The sequence below is a fragment of the Homarus americanus genome, unplaced genomic scaffold (genome assembly GCF_018991925.1).
Source record: "Homarus americanus isolate GMGI-L3 unplaced genomic scaffold, GMGI_Hamer_2.0 scaffold42442, whole genome shotgun sequence".
NCBI classification, from domain to species: Eukaryota; Metazoa; Arthropoda; class Malacostraca; order Decapoda; family Nephropidae; genus Homarus; species Homarus americanus.
Genome location: NW_024742103.1, coordinates 337,204 through 353,930, shown reverse-complemented (window position 1 = coordinate 353,930; position 16,727 = coordinate 337,204). Strand labels below are relative to the sequence as shown.

Genomic DNA, 16,727 nt, shown 5'->3' with positions numbered 1-16,727 from the left:
ACAACATCAAGGTGATATAATTCTTTGTTTACTTTCTTATATTGTTTTATGAGAAAATTGCATCCTACACCTGACCTGACCTGACCTGACCTGACGTACCTAGAGATCATTATTTCATTAATTAGATCCTAGAAATCATTATAACCTAACTAATCCTAACTTAACCTAACCCCATCCCACCAAATAGTGTCAGGGTGGTTAGGTTAGGTGAAATAATCTGGGGTGGAAATTGTCGAGATGATCCGTGAATGTTGGTAAATAGCTCCCACGTGTAGGTGATCTGGCGTTATGTCCTCCTGTCTACAGATACTAGTCATGAGAGAAGAGATGTCAACAAAGGTTTTATGTCGAATGTATTTAGTTATTTACAGTAGGTAACTTAATTAACGATAGATGATTATTACCTGAGCTTTGTTGAATATAATTAAACCTCTTAAGCCAGACAAAAATGAAAATTCCGTCTTATTTAACAAGTTTTCTGTGACTCTTATGGTCGACAATAATACCAAAGTGATCTTACTATAAAAGAAATAGATTTATTCTGTATTCTGACATAACCTAAGTCCTTATGTTGTTATACTGAGAAACATTTCCTTCTTCGTTTAGTGACACTTTATGTAGAGTTTCTGGGGAAGGTTGTAACTCTGTCGTGTTTGTTCCTCCGTCAGTGACCAAGTTGGTGGGGAGTGACCCGGTGGAGTTCGACCACAGGGAGTATGTTACTGAAGTGCCGGAGAATACCACCCACGACCTGCTGCTGCGTCTGACTGCCCGGGTCCAGGTCCAAGGTAGGTCCAGGTCCAGGTACACCAACACCACCCACGACCTGCTGCTGCGTCTGCCTGCCCGGGTCCAGGTCCCAGGTAGGTCCACAGTTAATGAAGGCTCCAGGTAAATCCGTATTGCGGCATTGTTCTTATTGCTCCTCTTGACCCTAATCACCAGCCTTTAAGTATGTTCTATTCCTGTGGCACTGTTTTTGGCACTTACTGCTCCAGGTAATCAGTGCCATTGACACAGGCTTCAGGTAAGTCATAATTCTGGTACTATTCTTAACCCTACCTTTTCATTTTGCTATAAACAGTAGGTTATTGTAGTCCTACCTATGTCACCCATCACCTCGTAGTATTTCAAGGTCAAAGGTTATTAAGATCATGTTCCAATTAACGATAACACCTTCACCACCTCCAGTCACCCTCCAAATAGTAAACAATGAAGTAATAACTTGACCCAGCTCTCTCTCTCTCTCTCCCTCGTGACACAGGTGAGGCGGTGGAGTACAGGATAACGGAAGGTAATGATAACGACGTCTTTTACCTGGACTCTACCACCGGCCGCCTCGCCCTCCTCCACCCACTGGACTACGAGTACACCCAACAGGTAGGTCGCTGCTTCTCCCTGCTTCAGGTACAACGACGCGGCCCCCATCAGGTTAATGACTTACTGATAAAAGGTGTTTTTAGTTTAAATATTCCGATCACACGAATATTAAACACTCCAGCGTATTTCATTTTATGATTAACCAACCGAAAGCTAACTTAACCTAACCTAACATAATCTAACCCACCCTAACCTAATTTAACCCATCCTAACAAATCAAAGGTGAATTAAATATACTTCCCAGAAATTCCAATATTATAAATTAATTTTATTGGAATTAGTTAATTTTACCGCCACACCACCCCGTTAAGTACTGTACTACGGTGTCCCTCAGGACTCAATTAGTTTAAAACTCGGGTTGAAACACGACAACCCCCTTCAAGGGAAGATGTTGTTTAATAATACGGGCGTATGACTCTACCTTCACTGCATTCATTCATTCCTTCAATCATTCATTCATTCATTAACCTAAAATAAAATGCCCGAAGAAATCAATAGTTTGTTTACATTTTTAAATAAACAAATCAACAACTCTTTCACTTATTAATTAAAAATCTCCGTAACATGACCTCTCTCTCTCTCTCTCTCTCTCTCTCTCTCTCTCTCTCTCTCTCTCAGGAGTCGCTGGGTTAAAAACTTTATACAATACCTCTTAAAACCCTCCATATAACGAACGTCTCTCTCCGTGTATTATGATAGATAGTCCGCTAAACAGAAGTCCCATATCTAACAAACCCTCGATATAACGGACTTTACAATACTCTAAAACAAAATAAATACAATAATTCTGTGATTTTTATACATTACCATTATTATGATTTATGATTCAGGTTAGTCCATATTTACATAACATTAAGATATATTGATAAAACACGATATAAATCATACAGCTAAAAATACTGAGGGTGGGATGATATATAGTGTATATATATATATATATATATATATATATATATATATATATATATATATATATATATATATATATATATATATATATATATATATATATATATATATATATATATATATATATATATATATATATATATATATATATATAAATTTATATATATACATACAAACACATATATACTTTATCCCTTTGTACAACCAGAACAATTTTTCCTTTATAAAATACAGGTAATTATCCTCTAATAGAGTTGTTGTGGTTGAATGTGGGTGCGCCATGTCCGTAGACTTGCTAGTGATAGATTGTGAAACTAAATTAAACTTGAAATCAAACTCAAAATACTAAATAATATATAATTATTTTATTTTCTCGCTTTATTAACTAACAAAATTTATACATACTTACATACTCGTATATGCATACATACATACATACATACATACATCAAAACTATCTATTAATTATCACTGTCACCCACCCACCACCACCACCGTCACCCTCCTTCTGCAGTACACGTTGGTGGTGGAGGCCCGGGCGGGGAAGGCGAGGAGCGAGACGAGGGTGGTGGTGAGGGTGAAGGACCAGAACGACCACGCCCCCGTCTTCCCTAGGTCCCTCCACGAGACTCAGATCACCGAGGAGGACGACCGACATCTCCCTAAGGTCATCCTCAAGGTTAGTGGTGAGAGAGAGAGAGAGAGAGAGAGAGAGAGAGAGAGAGAGAGAGAGAGAGAGAGAGAGAGAAAGAAAGAAAGAAAGAAAGAAAGAAAGAAAGAAAGAAAGAAAGAAAGAAAGAAAGAAAGAAAGAAAATAAAATAAAGCAAGACCGCATCAAATATGTTCCACACTTAAGTAACGAGTCAACAACACAAGTATTCTCACGGTCAAATATTAATGAGAAACAAATAAATAAGTTTCCATTACTAATAAATAAACAACTTTTTCCTTTGTATATCATAACGCTTAGTTGCCCACCTCATTATCCTTAATTAAAACGTATATTACAGCCTGTTCATTAAAGCCCCATTTCCCTTACAATTTAGGCAATATTTATTTTTTTAGTAATCAGTTCAGCATTAATTAATATATCGATGTATTTGTGAATAGGAATTTGTATAATGATTTAGTGTATAGCATAGCGTTGGGTGTGTGTGTGTGTGTGTGTGTGTGTGTGTGTGTGTGTGTGTGTGTGTGTGTGTGTGTGTGTGTGTGTGTGTGTGTGTGTGTGTGTGTGTCCTTGTTGTGGAAGAAGGGGAAGATGCACCATAGCAGAATGAATTATCACAACAATAGTAAGAATGAAGGAAAGAATGAATGAATGAATGAAAGTGTAGTTGGTCTTCATTCAGATCATCCAAGAATAAGAATGAAAAGAAAAACTATGCTAGAGTAAAAAAGAAAGAGAAATGAATGTGACTGGTGTTTCTTCATCCGTATTCAGTTGTGTATACATTTACATATAGATTAAAGCAAGAATTGGGAGGTGGTTGTCAATCTGTGCATCTGTAGTACCCTCTGGTCGTCAATTAGTGTCAGATTTGGGCAGCTCTTGTGAAGTGACGACACAACAAGTTTACTGTGTACATACTGTCAGTGATGTGAGCTGACGACACAACAAGCTTACTGTGTACATACTGTCAGTGATGTGAGCTGACGACACAACAAGTTTACTGTGTACATACTGTCAGTGATGTGAGCTAACGACACAACAAGTTTACTGTGTACATACTGTCAGTGATGTGAGCTGACGACACAACAAGTTTACTGTGTACATGCTGTCAGTGATGTGAGCTAACGACACAACAAGTTTACTGTGTACATACTGTCAGTGATGTGAGCTGACGACACAACAAGCTTACTGTGTACATACTGTCAGTGATGTGAGCTGACGACACAACAAGCTTACTGTGTACATACTGTCAGTGATGTGAGCTGACGACACAACAAGTTTACTGTGTACATACTGTCACTGATGTGAGCTGACGACACAACAAGCTTACTGTGTGCATACTGTCAGTGATGTGAGCTGACGACACAACAAGTATACTGTATCTGTCCCAACAGTGGTATGAATTTCAGACACAAAAAATATTCACAATTTCTCAGTCTGTAAATATAATTTACTTCAAAACAAACTGTATCGTCTACCATGTGTGGGCGTCCGCTGGGTGGGTGGGGGATGAGCTGTTCTTCCCCCAGATCAGATCTGGTAGTGAAGGGATTTGGAACATTTCTTTTCGTCCAATATCCATTTTTGTGAAGTCTCCTTCAGACAATCCTCAACTTTAATCTGGACCGGACTATAACCTGTAGTCTCTCTCTCTTTCTCTCTCTCTCTCTCTCTTTCTTTCTCTCTCTCTCTCTCACTCACTCTCTCTCTCTCTCAATTAACAAGACCCCGTTAACTCACCCTTAACAAGTGGACGGTGCTTGACAGGGTCGACAGCGAAATAGGAGTGCGACCCGTTGATGTAGATACCGTCACCCGTCTCTCTCTCTCTCTCTGTTACACACACACACAGACACAAACAGTGCACCCACACAAGGCTACTTCCCCTCCCCCCCACCATTCACGCACCCACCGCCGCCGGGTAGTAGCCAGATATAGATAGAAACACTTAACTCCCTTACACAGATTGACGACCATTTGACACTACCACCAGAGAGAGAGAGAGAGAGAGAGAGAGAGAGATTACCCTATACTGTACTGATAACCCTAAAGAGAATTACGGCAAATGACCCAACTTAGGCTACGGTCTCTGCCTTAATTAAGAAGACGGGTCGAGGGTAAGTAGTAATGTTGTAGCGGATGCCCATGTTAACAGCATGCTGTAATGTGCACAATAATGTTTTAATATCTATCTTCTCCTTACGCCTCTTCTCTTTCTATATATTTTTCTCCTTATGCCTCTCCTCTTTCTATCTTTCTCCTTATACCTTCTCATCCTCTTTCTGTTTCTCACTTGTCCATATCCTTCTCCCTATCTTTCCAGCTCTGTTTCTCTTTTTATCATCCTTGTAGTCAATTTCCTCTCTCCAGTTTGCCTCTATTGTGGTGGATGTGAGAGACAGCATCATTATGTTGGGTTTTCTCACGAGAGACTGGGGGTGACAGACGCGGTGTGTTTGTTTACATCTGAGTGGGCGCTTGAGTGGGGCGTTTGAGTGGGCAGGAAAACTCGTCCCTCTTAAACATAATACACGTCCTTCAGCGTCCGTCACACACACACACACACACCAGTCAGCTTCCAATGTCACCCTCAACACATGGTAAAAATATTACTCTCTTGTTGGTAGGAGGACATCCCAGCGTGCTTTGTGTGTGTGTGTGTGTGTAACTCATATTCTGCAATAACATTTTCCTCTTTTACCGATAACTATAACAGGGAGAGAGGAGAGGAGAGGAGAGGAGAGATGTAGAAGCAGCAGCAGCAGCAACACGAGCAGTCACTGTTGGTGCTGTAATGTGTAAACAAACTCTGACTGAGTCTTTGATGTCTGGCGAGTACAATAGACGCCGATGATGATACTATGTGAGGCTTTTTTATGTGTTTTTGAACTTTTTCGACGCGTTAGTTTATGTGTGTGTGTGTGTGTGTGTGTGTGTGTGTGTGTGTGTGTGTGTGTGTGTGTGTGTGTGTGTGTGTGTGTGTTTTAGAGAGAGAGAGAGAGAGAGAGAGAGAGAGAGAGAGATGGGTGGGTAGTGAGACAGAGAGAAATGCGTAGGAGACATTACCACCATCATAAACCTAACCTCACCTCCGTCTACCTTCACCCTCTTGCAGCAGGTGACGGCGGTGGACGGGACGCTGGACAGTACGGCCGTCTCACCTACAGCGTAACGGGTGACGGTATCTATAACAACAGGTCGCGCTCCTGTTTCGCTGTCGACCCCGTCAATGGCACCGTCCACGTGTTAAGGGTGAGTTAACGGGGTCTTGTTTATTGAGAGAGCCTGTGTGAGTGAAAGCCATGTTTACTGGGACAAGTCAAGAGTCATTATCACAAAGTTCATCCGTAAAATTTCCTTTAATATCCTGACTACCATCCCCCCTCACTTTCTCTCACTCTCTCACTTTCTCTCATTCTTACCTCCGTCCCCTGCCAATACCCGTGTCTATTCCTCGCTGGGGATATTGCCACTATAAGAGGGAGAGATCCTCCCCCCAATCCCCGCCACCCCGAATCCTCCGCCACTCGCTGACTTACTACATCGTCAGGAGCTGTTGCCTTCATCGTCAGGAGCTGTTGCCTTCACCTTCAGGAAGTCGACGTTTCTTTTCTATCAATGTTATTTATTTTTTTAGTTTGTGCTTGAAAATATCTCAGTGTCGATAGAAAGAGATTATTATTATTTTGGGGAGGGATTGGTGGGGAGGTTTGGGGAGAGAGAGGGAGGGATTGGTGGGGAGGTTTGGAGGAGAGAGAGGGAGGGATTGGTGGGGAGGTTTGGGGGGAGAGAGAGGGAGGGATTGGGTGGGGAGCTTTTGGGGAGAGAGAGGGAGGGATTGGTGGGGAGCTTTGGGGAGAGAGAGAGGAGGGAGTGGTGGGGGAGCTTTGCGAGAGAGAGAGAGAGAGAGATACATAGACAGAGATAGAGCGAAAGAGAGAACCAAAGAGAAAGACAGAGAAAGAGGGAATGAAGGACAGACAGATAGAGAGAGACAGAGAAAGAGCGAGACGAGAGAAAAAGAGAAACAGGGACAAAGAAAGAGGGGAAACAGACAGACAGACAGACAGAAAGAGCCAGACAGAGAGTGCGACACACACACACCCTCAGCCAACAACCTCACACAGCTTCACACGACCCCCACCACAGCTCACCGGGAACCTGACGAGCTTTTCAACCACCTACGAAGGATAACTCCAGCCTCATATCTTGCAATTTATCTTAAACCATTGTCGACTTCCCTTCTCACGCTGCACACTAACTGAAGTCTCTTATATTTCCACTAATTCACATTCTTGCCTTTTTACAATGTATTCGAATGGGGGTGAGAAGATGAGGTTGGTTCCTTGTTTTGTACTGATTATGGTGAGGGTGAGGGGTAGGGTGAGGGATGGGAGGGAAGGGTGAGTATGGGAGAGAGAAGGGTGTGGGGGAAGAGGCGTGAGGGTAGGAGGGATGGGTGAGGGTCTGAGGGGGAGAGAGAGAGGAGGGATAAGGGTGAGGATGGTAGGGGAGGTAAGAGGAGGGATGAGGTGGGGGAAAGGGTGAGATAGAAACGTGGGAGTTAAAGGGAGGGATGTGGGAGGGATGTGGGAGGGATGTGGGAGGGATGTGGGAGGGAGGTTGGGTTTGAGTCCAATCCACTAGAATTCAGGGTTGAAAAGGCATCTGGTCTAGCGGCAGGCAGAAAGAGGAAGTTGCAGGCAGGACATCCAGTGAATAGCTGAGTCAGCGTGTGTAGTCCAGCTATGTAAAATGAATGGAATGTTTTTTTTTGGGGGGGTGGGTATATTTTTTATATCTTTCCTTGTGGTATATTGTGTAGGGAACTCGGGGCGCCTTATAGAAATACGTTTGTTATGGTATATCTTGCTTTTGTTATCTTACCAACAATTTATTTAACATCACAACATAACCTACTTTTGCTTGTTAAATCCGGTTTGCTTGTTAAATCTTTACCTCAACACTCCTTATATCATTCTAACTCTTATGATGAACCAGGACAGGTACACAATACTCAGGTTAATTGTACTTGACACATCACATACAAGACGGGTCTGTGGTGCGTATTGAAAGTGTTATGTGTTGTTATGGTAAGGCTGTGACAGGAGAGAAAGAACCAGTAGTTGAGAAGTGGGAGTAATGGAAGAGGTGAATAATGGGGAGAATGGAAGAGGTGAATAATGGGGAGAATGGAAGAGGTGAATAATGGGGAGAATGGAAGAGGTGAATAATGGGAGGAATGGAAGAGGTGAATAATGGGAGGAATGGAAGAGGTGAATAATGGGAGGAATGGAAGAGGTGAATAATGGGGAGAATGGAAGAGGTGAATAATGGGGAGAATGGAAGAGGTGAATAATGGGAGGAATGGAAGAGGCGAATAATGATGAAGTGAGACTATGGGGAGCTTACACTAATGAGACAGAAGCAGTAACATGATAATCAATGAACCGAACTGAGACTGTGAATCAAGGTAAGTGTATTAGGGGAAGATGATGATGATGATGATGATGATGATGATGATGATGATGATGATGATGATGATGATGATGGCCTGAACTGATACATTAACCTTGGAGGGTGAAGGAGGAGGGGGGGAAAGAAGGAGAGGAGAGGGAATACAAAATAGTCAAACTGTAAAAGGTTAGAAGCAAGACTGAAAAAGCGACATTTTAACTCACAGGAGCACAAATAAATCACATAAAATACTAATCAAATATTCTTATATCCAGGTTCTTACAGCGAGAATACAATAATACAGTATATTTCCCTTCATGACAGTAGACGTTACAGGAGGGGGTTGAGGGGATTAATAAGAGGAGTTGAAATATGATAGTTATCCCTTCTTGTGTTGAGGGTACATACATGACGTCATCACTGAGGGGCGGACACTGACGAAGGGAGGGGACGAGTCTCTTGTTGACATCAAACATCTCTCTCTCTCTCTCTCTCTCTCTCTCTCCTCTCTCTCTCTCTCTCTCTCTCTCTCTCTCTCTCTCTCTCTCTCTCTCTCTCTCTCTCTCTCTCTCTCCAGTTCCTCCTCCTCTCTTTCTTTCTTCCTCCCTCCCTCCTTTTTCCCCCACTCATGCTCCCACCTTCCCTCTCTCTCTTTCCTATCTGCTTCTTCTCCCACCCATCCACCCTTTCTCTTACCATACATTCATCACCCCTTCCTCTCTTCCTTCCTTTCATCCTCCCTCTCTCTCATTCTCTCACCCTCCCTCCCTTCCTCCTCTCTCTCTCCTCACCCTCTCTCTCTCACCGTATAATCATCTCTGGATATTCAGCTTCGCTATTCACATCAGCTCTCAGTTTTTCCCAACACATATCCTCCCTTAGCGGGTCCTCTCCCCTCTAGTCTCCCCCAGCGTGTGAGACTCTCCCTCTCTCTTTCTCACAGAGCGTGGAAGTGAGACACTCTCGCCTCCCCATCTCTACCGGCGCTTCATTACGGTGTATTTGTGTGGGTGTTGACGGTAGTTATCAAGGGCTTCATTAAGGGAGGGAGGGAGACGCCGTATAGTGACCGGCATGGCTATAATTTGATGTTTTTATTGGTCTTTGACGACGACCAATCATTTTGCTTATTTGACTTGTTTTTGTTTTCTTTACTTGTGATTGGCTAATTCTTTATGTGAGGTGTTGTATGATAAGCTGGCTCTCAGATAAGCAGTAACTAACCTAAACAATGATTGGTTGGTTAATTCTTCATGAGTATGTGTGTCATTGGCTGATTCTTGTGAGATAAAATATTATTGGCCGATTCTCACAGAATGCATGACCGATTGATGTAAAAGGGCCTGTAATTGGCTGATTCCTAGGAGAGAGAAGGTTATTGGCTGGTCGTGAACCCTGTACTACCCCCAGCCACTGGACAGGGACCCCCCACACGGACGGGCTCAGTGGCTCCTGAGGGTGACGGCGACGGACGGGCAGCTGGAGGCGCACACCGACGTACGCGTCAACCTGAAGGACGTCAACGACAACGCCCCTTACTTCCCCGCCCACACCACCACCGCCTCCATCTCCGAGGACACACCCAAAGGTACGAGGTCCTGAAGTACGTGACCACACCCACATCCACACACACCCACATCCACACACACCCACAAACCCCACCGATATCTCCGCACCTACACACCCACTCACACATAGCCTCGTGATCAGCACCGTCTGGAAATACACGTCACCTGCTGGGTCACCACAAACATCAGTATCCACCAAGAGGTTCAGCAAGTTCCCACAAGTTCTGCGTCAGGAGTTTCACAGTGAGTCTCGGTGGCCAACTCTGAGCTGCAGAACTTGAAAAAACAAATCAAGTGTTTTGGGGGGATATATATAATATATCTCCCGAAACACACTATAATTTTTGTACACGTATATGTTAGTTTTACTTTCACCAAGACAATTTACATAATATAAGAGATGGTCGCAGAGTTTTCCTTGTATAATGTGGGTTATAAACACTGTACACGGTCATACTACGATTATTATTTCTTAAGAAACACACGACTCTCAATACACTTTAAGGACGACCACTGCTTCGGTCCTCCACACTTTAGTACTGCCCGAATATTATGTAATATTGACCATTTGTTCCTTACACTCTGCCGTCCAGGAGCCTCCGTGGTGCAGGTGGTGGCCAGGGACCACGACGACCCCCAGGAGGCAGACAACGCCAGGGTGACGTACTCACTGGAGAAGAACGCTGTTGACGAGTCGTCCGGCAGCGCCATCTTCAGTATAAACAATCAGCTGGGCCTCATCACCACGGCGCTCTGCTGCCTTGACCGTGAGAAGACCCAGAGGTACACCATCCAGGTGGTGGCTACTGACGGAGGTGGCCTCAAGGGTGAGTGTACCACAGGTGGTGGCTACTGACGGAGGTGGCCTCAAGGGTGAGTGTACCACAGGTGGTGGCAACTGACGGTGGTGGCCTCAAGGGTGAGTGTACCACAGGTGGTGGCTACTGACGGAGGTGGCCTCAAGGGTGAGTGTACCACGGGCAGCCTCCGGGGTGGGTGTACCACAGTGTACTACGGTTTCTTTTTGTTCAAGTTTGTATACAAAGGTTCGTTTACGAGTGAAATTGTGAGTGATCTTAAGTACAGTTATTACTATATTATCGCTAACGTTTCCTTAATGTTAAGTAATAGTGTGTCAGGTGTGCTAGGTGTGTCAGGTGTGCTAGGTGTGTCAGGTGTCGCCCCTTGGCTCCCCCAGGTACAGGGACGGTGGTGGTGGAGGTGCAGGACGTGAACGACGTGCCGCCGAGGTTCTCACGCTCCGAGTGGACGCTGAACGTGTCCGAGAGCCTCACCCCCGACCACGTCCTGGCCACCCTCACCGTCGTCGACCAAGACGTGGCCAACAACTTCTCCTACAGGGTCAGTACCGCCCCCACACCCACTCCTACAGGGTCAGTACCTCCTCCACACCCACTCCTACAGGGTCAGTACCTCCCCCACACCCACTCCTACAGGGTCAGTACCTCCCCCACACCCACTCCTGAAGGGTCAGTACCTCCCCACACCCACTCCCCACAGGGTCAGGCACCTCCCACACCCACCCTACAGGGTCAGGCACTCACACCCACTCCTACAGGGTCAGCACCTCCCCACACCCACTCCTACAGGGTCAGTACCTCCCCCACACCCACTCCTACAGGGTCAGCACTCCCCCACACCCACTCCCACAGGGTCAGTACCCCACACCCACCCTACAGGGTCAGTACCTCCCACACCCACTCCCAGGGTCCACACTCACCTACAGGGTCAGTACTTCCCCCCCCACACCCACTCCTACAGGGTCAGCACTCCCACACCCACTCCTGAGGGGTCACCTGACTAACCTCCTCCCCCCCCACCCAGCAGGTAGTTAACAACAGGTATGGATAACAGGTGCCTGGTAGTTAAAATCCTACGCAGGTGTTTATAAAGAAGCAGGTGTCAGTATAGGTCCTGTTGAGTGTGTTCCCCAGGTGGTGCCCGGCAGTGGTGATGGGTGGAATGTTCGAAGTGGAGGACCGTGGTGGTGGTGGAGCCCCGGGAGGAGAACTGAGGGCGGTGGAGCCTCTAGACTACGAGGATCCTCAACACAGACAAGAGTTCCGCTTCCAGGTGCAAGTCACGGATATGGTAGGTCACCCGAGGTCACGTGTGTGTGTGTGTGTGTGTGTGTGTGTGTGTGTGTGTGTGTGTGTGTACAAGAAGTCAAGTTACATATAGTTAAACATGATGGGTCGATACCGTAGACTTTAATTGGATGCCGCGTGTGTGTGTGTGTGTGTGTGTGTGTGTGTGTGTGTGTGTGTGTGTGTGTGTGTGTGTGTGTGTGTGTGTGTGTGTGTGTGTGTGTGTATGTCTCCTCCTATCCGATGTGTCAACAACCATCTCACAATATAATGAAAGGATTACATCTCGTATCAAAACAATAATCCTCTTAGATCCTCTCCAATTGGTTCTTACGTCACCACCGTCTGCATAATTCCGACTTTTGATTGGTTGGTTAAACAGATTCCTCTAGTGACGTCATACCTGGGTTTTAGAGGAATTTAATCTCATTATTTAATCTCAAGACAAGGTTTAAGGGATCACCTGAAGATTAGTCACCCCCGATAATATTTCACCTGCTCTTTAAATGCCCTAATTACTACCTGTGGAGGATTAGGTTAGGTTAGAAGAAGTAGGAGGAGGAGGAGGAGAAAGACAAGAAGAAGCAGAAGATCAAGAAGGAAGAAAAGAACAACAGCAACATCACAACAACAAAAAACAAGAAAATATAAACAATAAATTCCCAGGATAAACAACCATCTAGGATTTAATTTAACTATATTACAGTGCTGCTACATCCTCTGAAAAACAACAACTAAATATTCTTCACCAATTGACTACACACACACAAAAATTACAAAATGACAATAATTCAAAAAAACTAAATTAAACATGGCATCATTCTCAAAAAATCATACGTTAAAATAATATTGAAATTTAATCATTCTCCAAAAGGCATCAACATCATTCATTGTTATTTTTACCTTGTGTGTGTGTGTGTGTGTGTGTGTGTGTGTGTGTGTGAAGATAAGAATATAAGAATGGAGGAACTGCAGCGGGCCCATTGACCCATACTATAGGCAGTCCCATTTACACCCAACCCCTATTGCTCATATATCCATCCAACCTGTGTTTGAAGCTATTCAGCGTATTCGAGTTAATGATGATATTTGGTAACTTGTTCCACTTATCCACTACTCTATTTATAAACCAGTGTTTACCTATTTCGCGCCTAAATCTAAATTTGTCTAATTTAAAACCAATGTTACGAGTTCGCTCCTGGTTGGATAGTTTGAGTACCTTTGTTATATCACCTTTGTTTAGCCCTGGCTTCCATTTATACACCTCTATCAGGTCGCCCCTCGCTCTACGTCTCTCAAGGGAGTGCAAATTAAGATGCTTTAACCTGTCTCTATACTCAAGGTTCCTAATGCCCGGGATTAGTCTTGTCATTCTCCTCTGAATTCTTTCCAAGGATTCTATATCCATTCTGTAATACGGTGACCAGAACTGAACTGCGTAATCCAGGTCTTGAAATTAACACTCCTTTGTATGAACCCAAGTGTGTGTGTGTGACCTGCCTGTCATCTCTTAATTGGAGGTAAGGTTACGCCAGGTAGGTACGGCGGAGGAACAGGAGGAGGTGCTGTAATGTTTTATATTCGTGTCTTTGTTTAGTGTGACGTAACAGAGTACAGGTATGAGGAACAGATAGTGTATGTATGTATGTATGTATGTATGTATGTATGTATGTATGTAAAAAACACCTACATAATACACACAAACATCACGAATTTAAAAGAATAAAATACAAACTTATGAAAAAAAAAGACTTTAATAATCAAATATCTCTTAACTCCGGGTCATATCGTTTACTCCTCACTATATCACCGAGTAAATAGTCAAATGAGAGTCCATAGTTAACAGGTAATATAATGTGGCTTCTTTTAATATATTTACAGAGCTTCCAACACACCTGAGGGACGCTTTTACGTGGCCTCTGTGCTGTAGTAAAGAGCAATTTATCTCCTATGTGTCTAGAACTAATTTTCAAAGGCAATTTCAGGTCTTGTTTACCTCTGTCGAATGTTCAATTAGGTCTTGTTGACTGGTGAATTCTGGCGCTAAATGTTGTTGTGTACAGAAATATTATGTCACGGACACTATAGCGAACACGAACATATATTGAATTAACTTTTGTGTTTATTATTATTGTTATTATTATTATTACACAGTTATTATTATTAGAGTATTATTATTGTTGTTGATGTTGTTATTACTCTCTACTTCGCCACCACCAGGGAGAGGAAGGATGGAGTGTGGTGGGCCACGTAGCGGAGACGTGGGTGACGCTGCGTGTGGTGGATGTGAACGACAACGACCCAGTGTTTAGTGAGGACCTGACCCACCTCACCCTGCCGGAGGACACGCCCCGCGGCACCCTCCTCACCACCTTCACCGCCCTTGACCCTGACCACGTGAGGCATCTACATGACCCCCCCCCCCCTCTCTCTCTCTCCTAATCTTTTTTATAAACATTATACGTAAAATTTGGTCTATTTCTATCTATCTACAAAGCTAACCTAACCCCTCCATTAACTTCAATTTGAGAAAAAAGCCGCTGAAAGGTTTTATTGGGCAAGGACTGTTGTATGGGTCAGAAGCGTGGACATTTACACCAGACAGAGGTTGTGGCGTTATAAGCGAATGCTAAGAATAAGCTACAATAACAGGAAAACAAATGAAGAAGTACTAAGATTAGCAAAAACTTTAAGAGAAATACTTGAAATGTACAGAAAAGGAAAAATGAGAAACTTTGGTCATATAAATAAGTTTAAGGAAATAATAACAGAAATATTAATGGGTAAAGTTGAGGGAAGGAGGGCCAGGGAAAGGCAGAGACCGAGATGGGTGAATGAAATTAAAAGCTGAGTCCCCAGAGAGATGCAAAACCTTAGAGAATTGGTAAAAACATACCCAGAAGGTTTAGAGTGGAGGACTGTGGTCGCCAACCCTCAGATATGAAGACGGTACTCTGATTGACTCACTTGTCTGTCAAAAAAGATTATACTAAATCAAACATTTTGTAGCAGATAATTTTTTAATAATTTTTAAATGGCTTTCAGTAATATCTGTCTAACCCACTAACTTAAACCTGACCCACTAACAACCACCAACCTAACCTAACCTAACCACCACTAACCCTCCCTCCTGACCACACCATCAAGGGAGGACAGAGTCGGGTGCAGTACAAGATAGCGGAGGACAGTGACCCCGGGCGGCAGTTTGGGGTGGACGGGTCAGGGGCGGTGTGGCTGGTGGGCGGCCTCGACCGGGAGAGAGCGGACGCCCATCGTGTGCTGGTGTGGGCGGTGGACGATGGCGTGCCGCCCAGGACCGCTACAGCCACCCTTAACGTGAGTATTTATTGATACTTTATCTATCTAGCTATCTTAATTAGGTTCTTCTATTTTAATTATAATTTTCTTTTGATTACATTAAGACTTTTTAAGCTGATAATTATTCATCGTCATTTATTTATATTCTATCTTAATTAAGCTCTATTAATTACATACCACCTTAATTATACTCTACCTTCACTATAATATACGCCACGTTGATTGACCAGGTGAGATGCACTCTACTATGGTGAAAACACTAGAGTTCATCTCACCTGAGGGTAAAATGCGCTCTAAGTTAACGGTGCCCAGGTGAAAATTACTCTAGTGTGTTTCACCATCAGCCACCGTGCACTCTAGAGCTCAATCCATCTAGAGTGGTTGACGCCTCCTAGACCGGTGATGTTAAGTGATGTGAGAGAAGGACGCTAATGCTAGGTTAGGTTAGGTTAGGTTCAGCAGTAATGTGAAGGTAATTGTGCGTCAGGTGAAGGTGACGGACGTGAACGACAACCCACCGTTCCTGGCGGAGCCGCGGCAGGTGGAGGTGAGGGAGAACAGCGGGGCGCAGGTGGTGGCCCGGGTGACGCTGGGGGACCCTGACGACTGGCGCCAGGGTCACGGGCCACCCTTTACCCTAACCCTTGACCCCAGGGCGCCCCACCACGTCACCAGCACCTTCACCGTCACCCACGACAGGAGTGAGTTGTTACGGTTAAATTACTGAGTGTATGTCTATGGCTTTTACACACACACACTGTACACTTGGGTTAGTTGTATCCATATAAATGTTTTCTATTACAATGATCAAGAATTTTTAAATAATTAAGACCGGACTACGACCTTAATTCACTTCAAAATTAATCACCGTAAAGCTTACCTAACCTAACCTCATCCCCCAAATAGTGTTAGGGTGGTGTTAGGGTGGTCTTAGGGTGGTCTTAGGGTGGTGTTAGGGTGGTGAATCTTCAGGTGAAATAAGCAAGGGTGGAGGTTTGTCAGATGTTCCGGTGTCTGTTTACTAACCATGTAGGCTCCTCATCCCTAGTAAACAGTGTGTGTGTGTGTGTGTGTGTGTGTGTGTGTGTGTGTGTATTGTGCATGAAACTGCCAGAGGTTTCAATATAAATAACAAAACAGTTCAACATATTTTACATCATTTTGTAAATTTTATTTCATTATTGTCATGTATTATAAATTAAATCAATTCCTTTAATTACTGGGAGGTGAACGAATGGGTCAATAAAATACCTGTATATGACCTGTATATGACCTGTATATGACCTGTATATGATGATTTATATGACCGTCAT

The 16,727-nt window shown here is 44.0% G+C and overlaps 1 protein-coding gene across 1 annotated transcript in view; it reads left to right on the top strand.

Moving 5' to 3' along the window:
* Nucleotides 1–237: 237 nt before the first annotated feature.
* The window catches only part of LOC121876495 (putative neural-cadherin 2), a 36,458-nt gene continuing 19,968 nt past the window's right edge, over nt 238–16,727 (top strand). Inside the window, exons 1-10 of the mRNA XM_042381621.1 lie at nt 238–250; nt 669–788; nt 6,079–6,215; nt 9,831–10,008; nt 10,582–10,815; nt 11,187–11,478; nt 11,944–12,100; nt 14,317–14,493; nt 15,244–15,432; nt 15,902–16,115. Coding sequence (XP_042237555.1) covers nt 238–250; nt 669–788; nt 6,079–6,215; nt 9,831–10,008; nt 10,582–10,815; nt 11,187–11,478; nt 11,944–12,100; nt 14,317–14,493; nt 15,244–15,432; nt 15,902–16,115 — 1,711 coding nt within the window. The remainder of the gene's footprint in view (nt 251–668; nt 789–6,078; nt 6,216–9,830; nt 10,009–10,581; nt 10,816–11,186; nt 11,479–11,943; nt 12,101–14,316; nt 14,494–15,243; nt 15,433–15,901; nt 16,116–16,727) is intronic.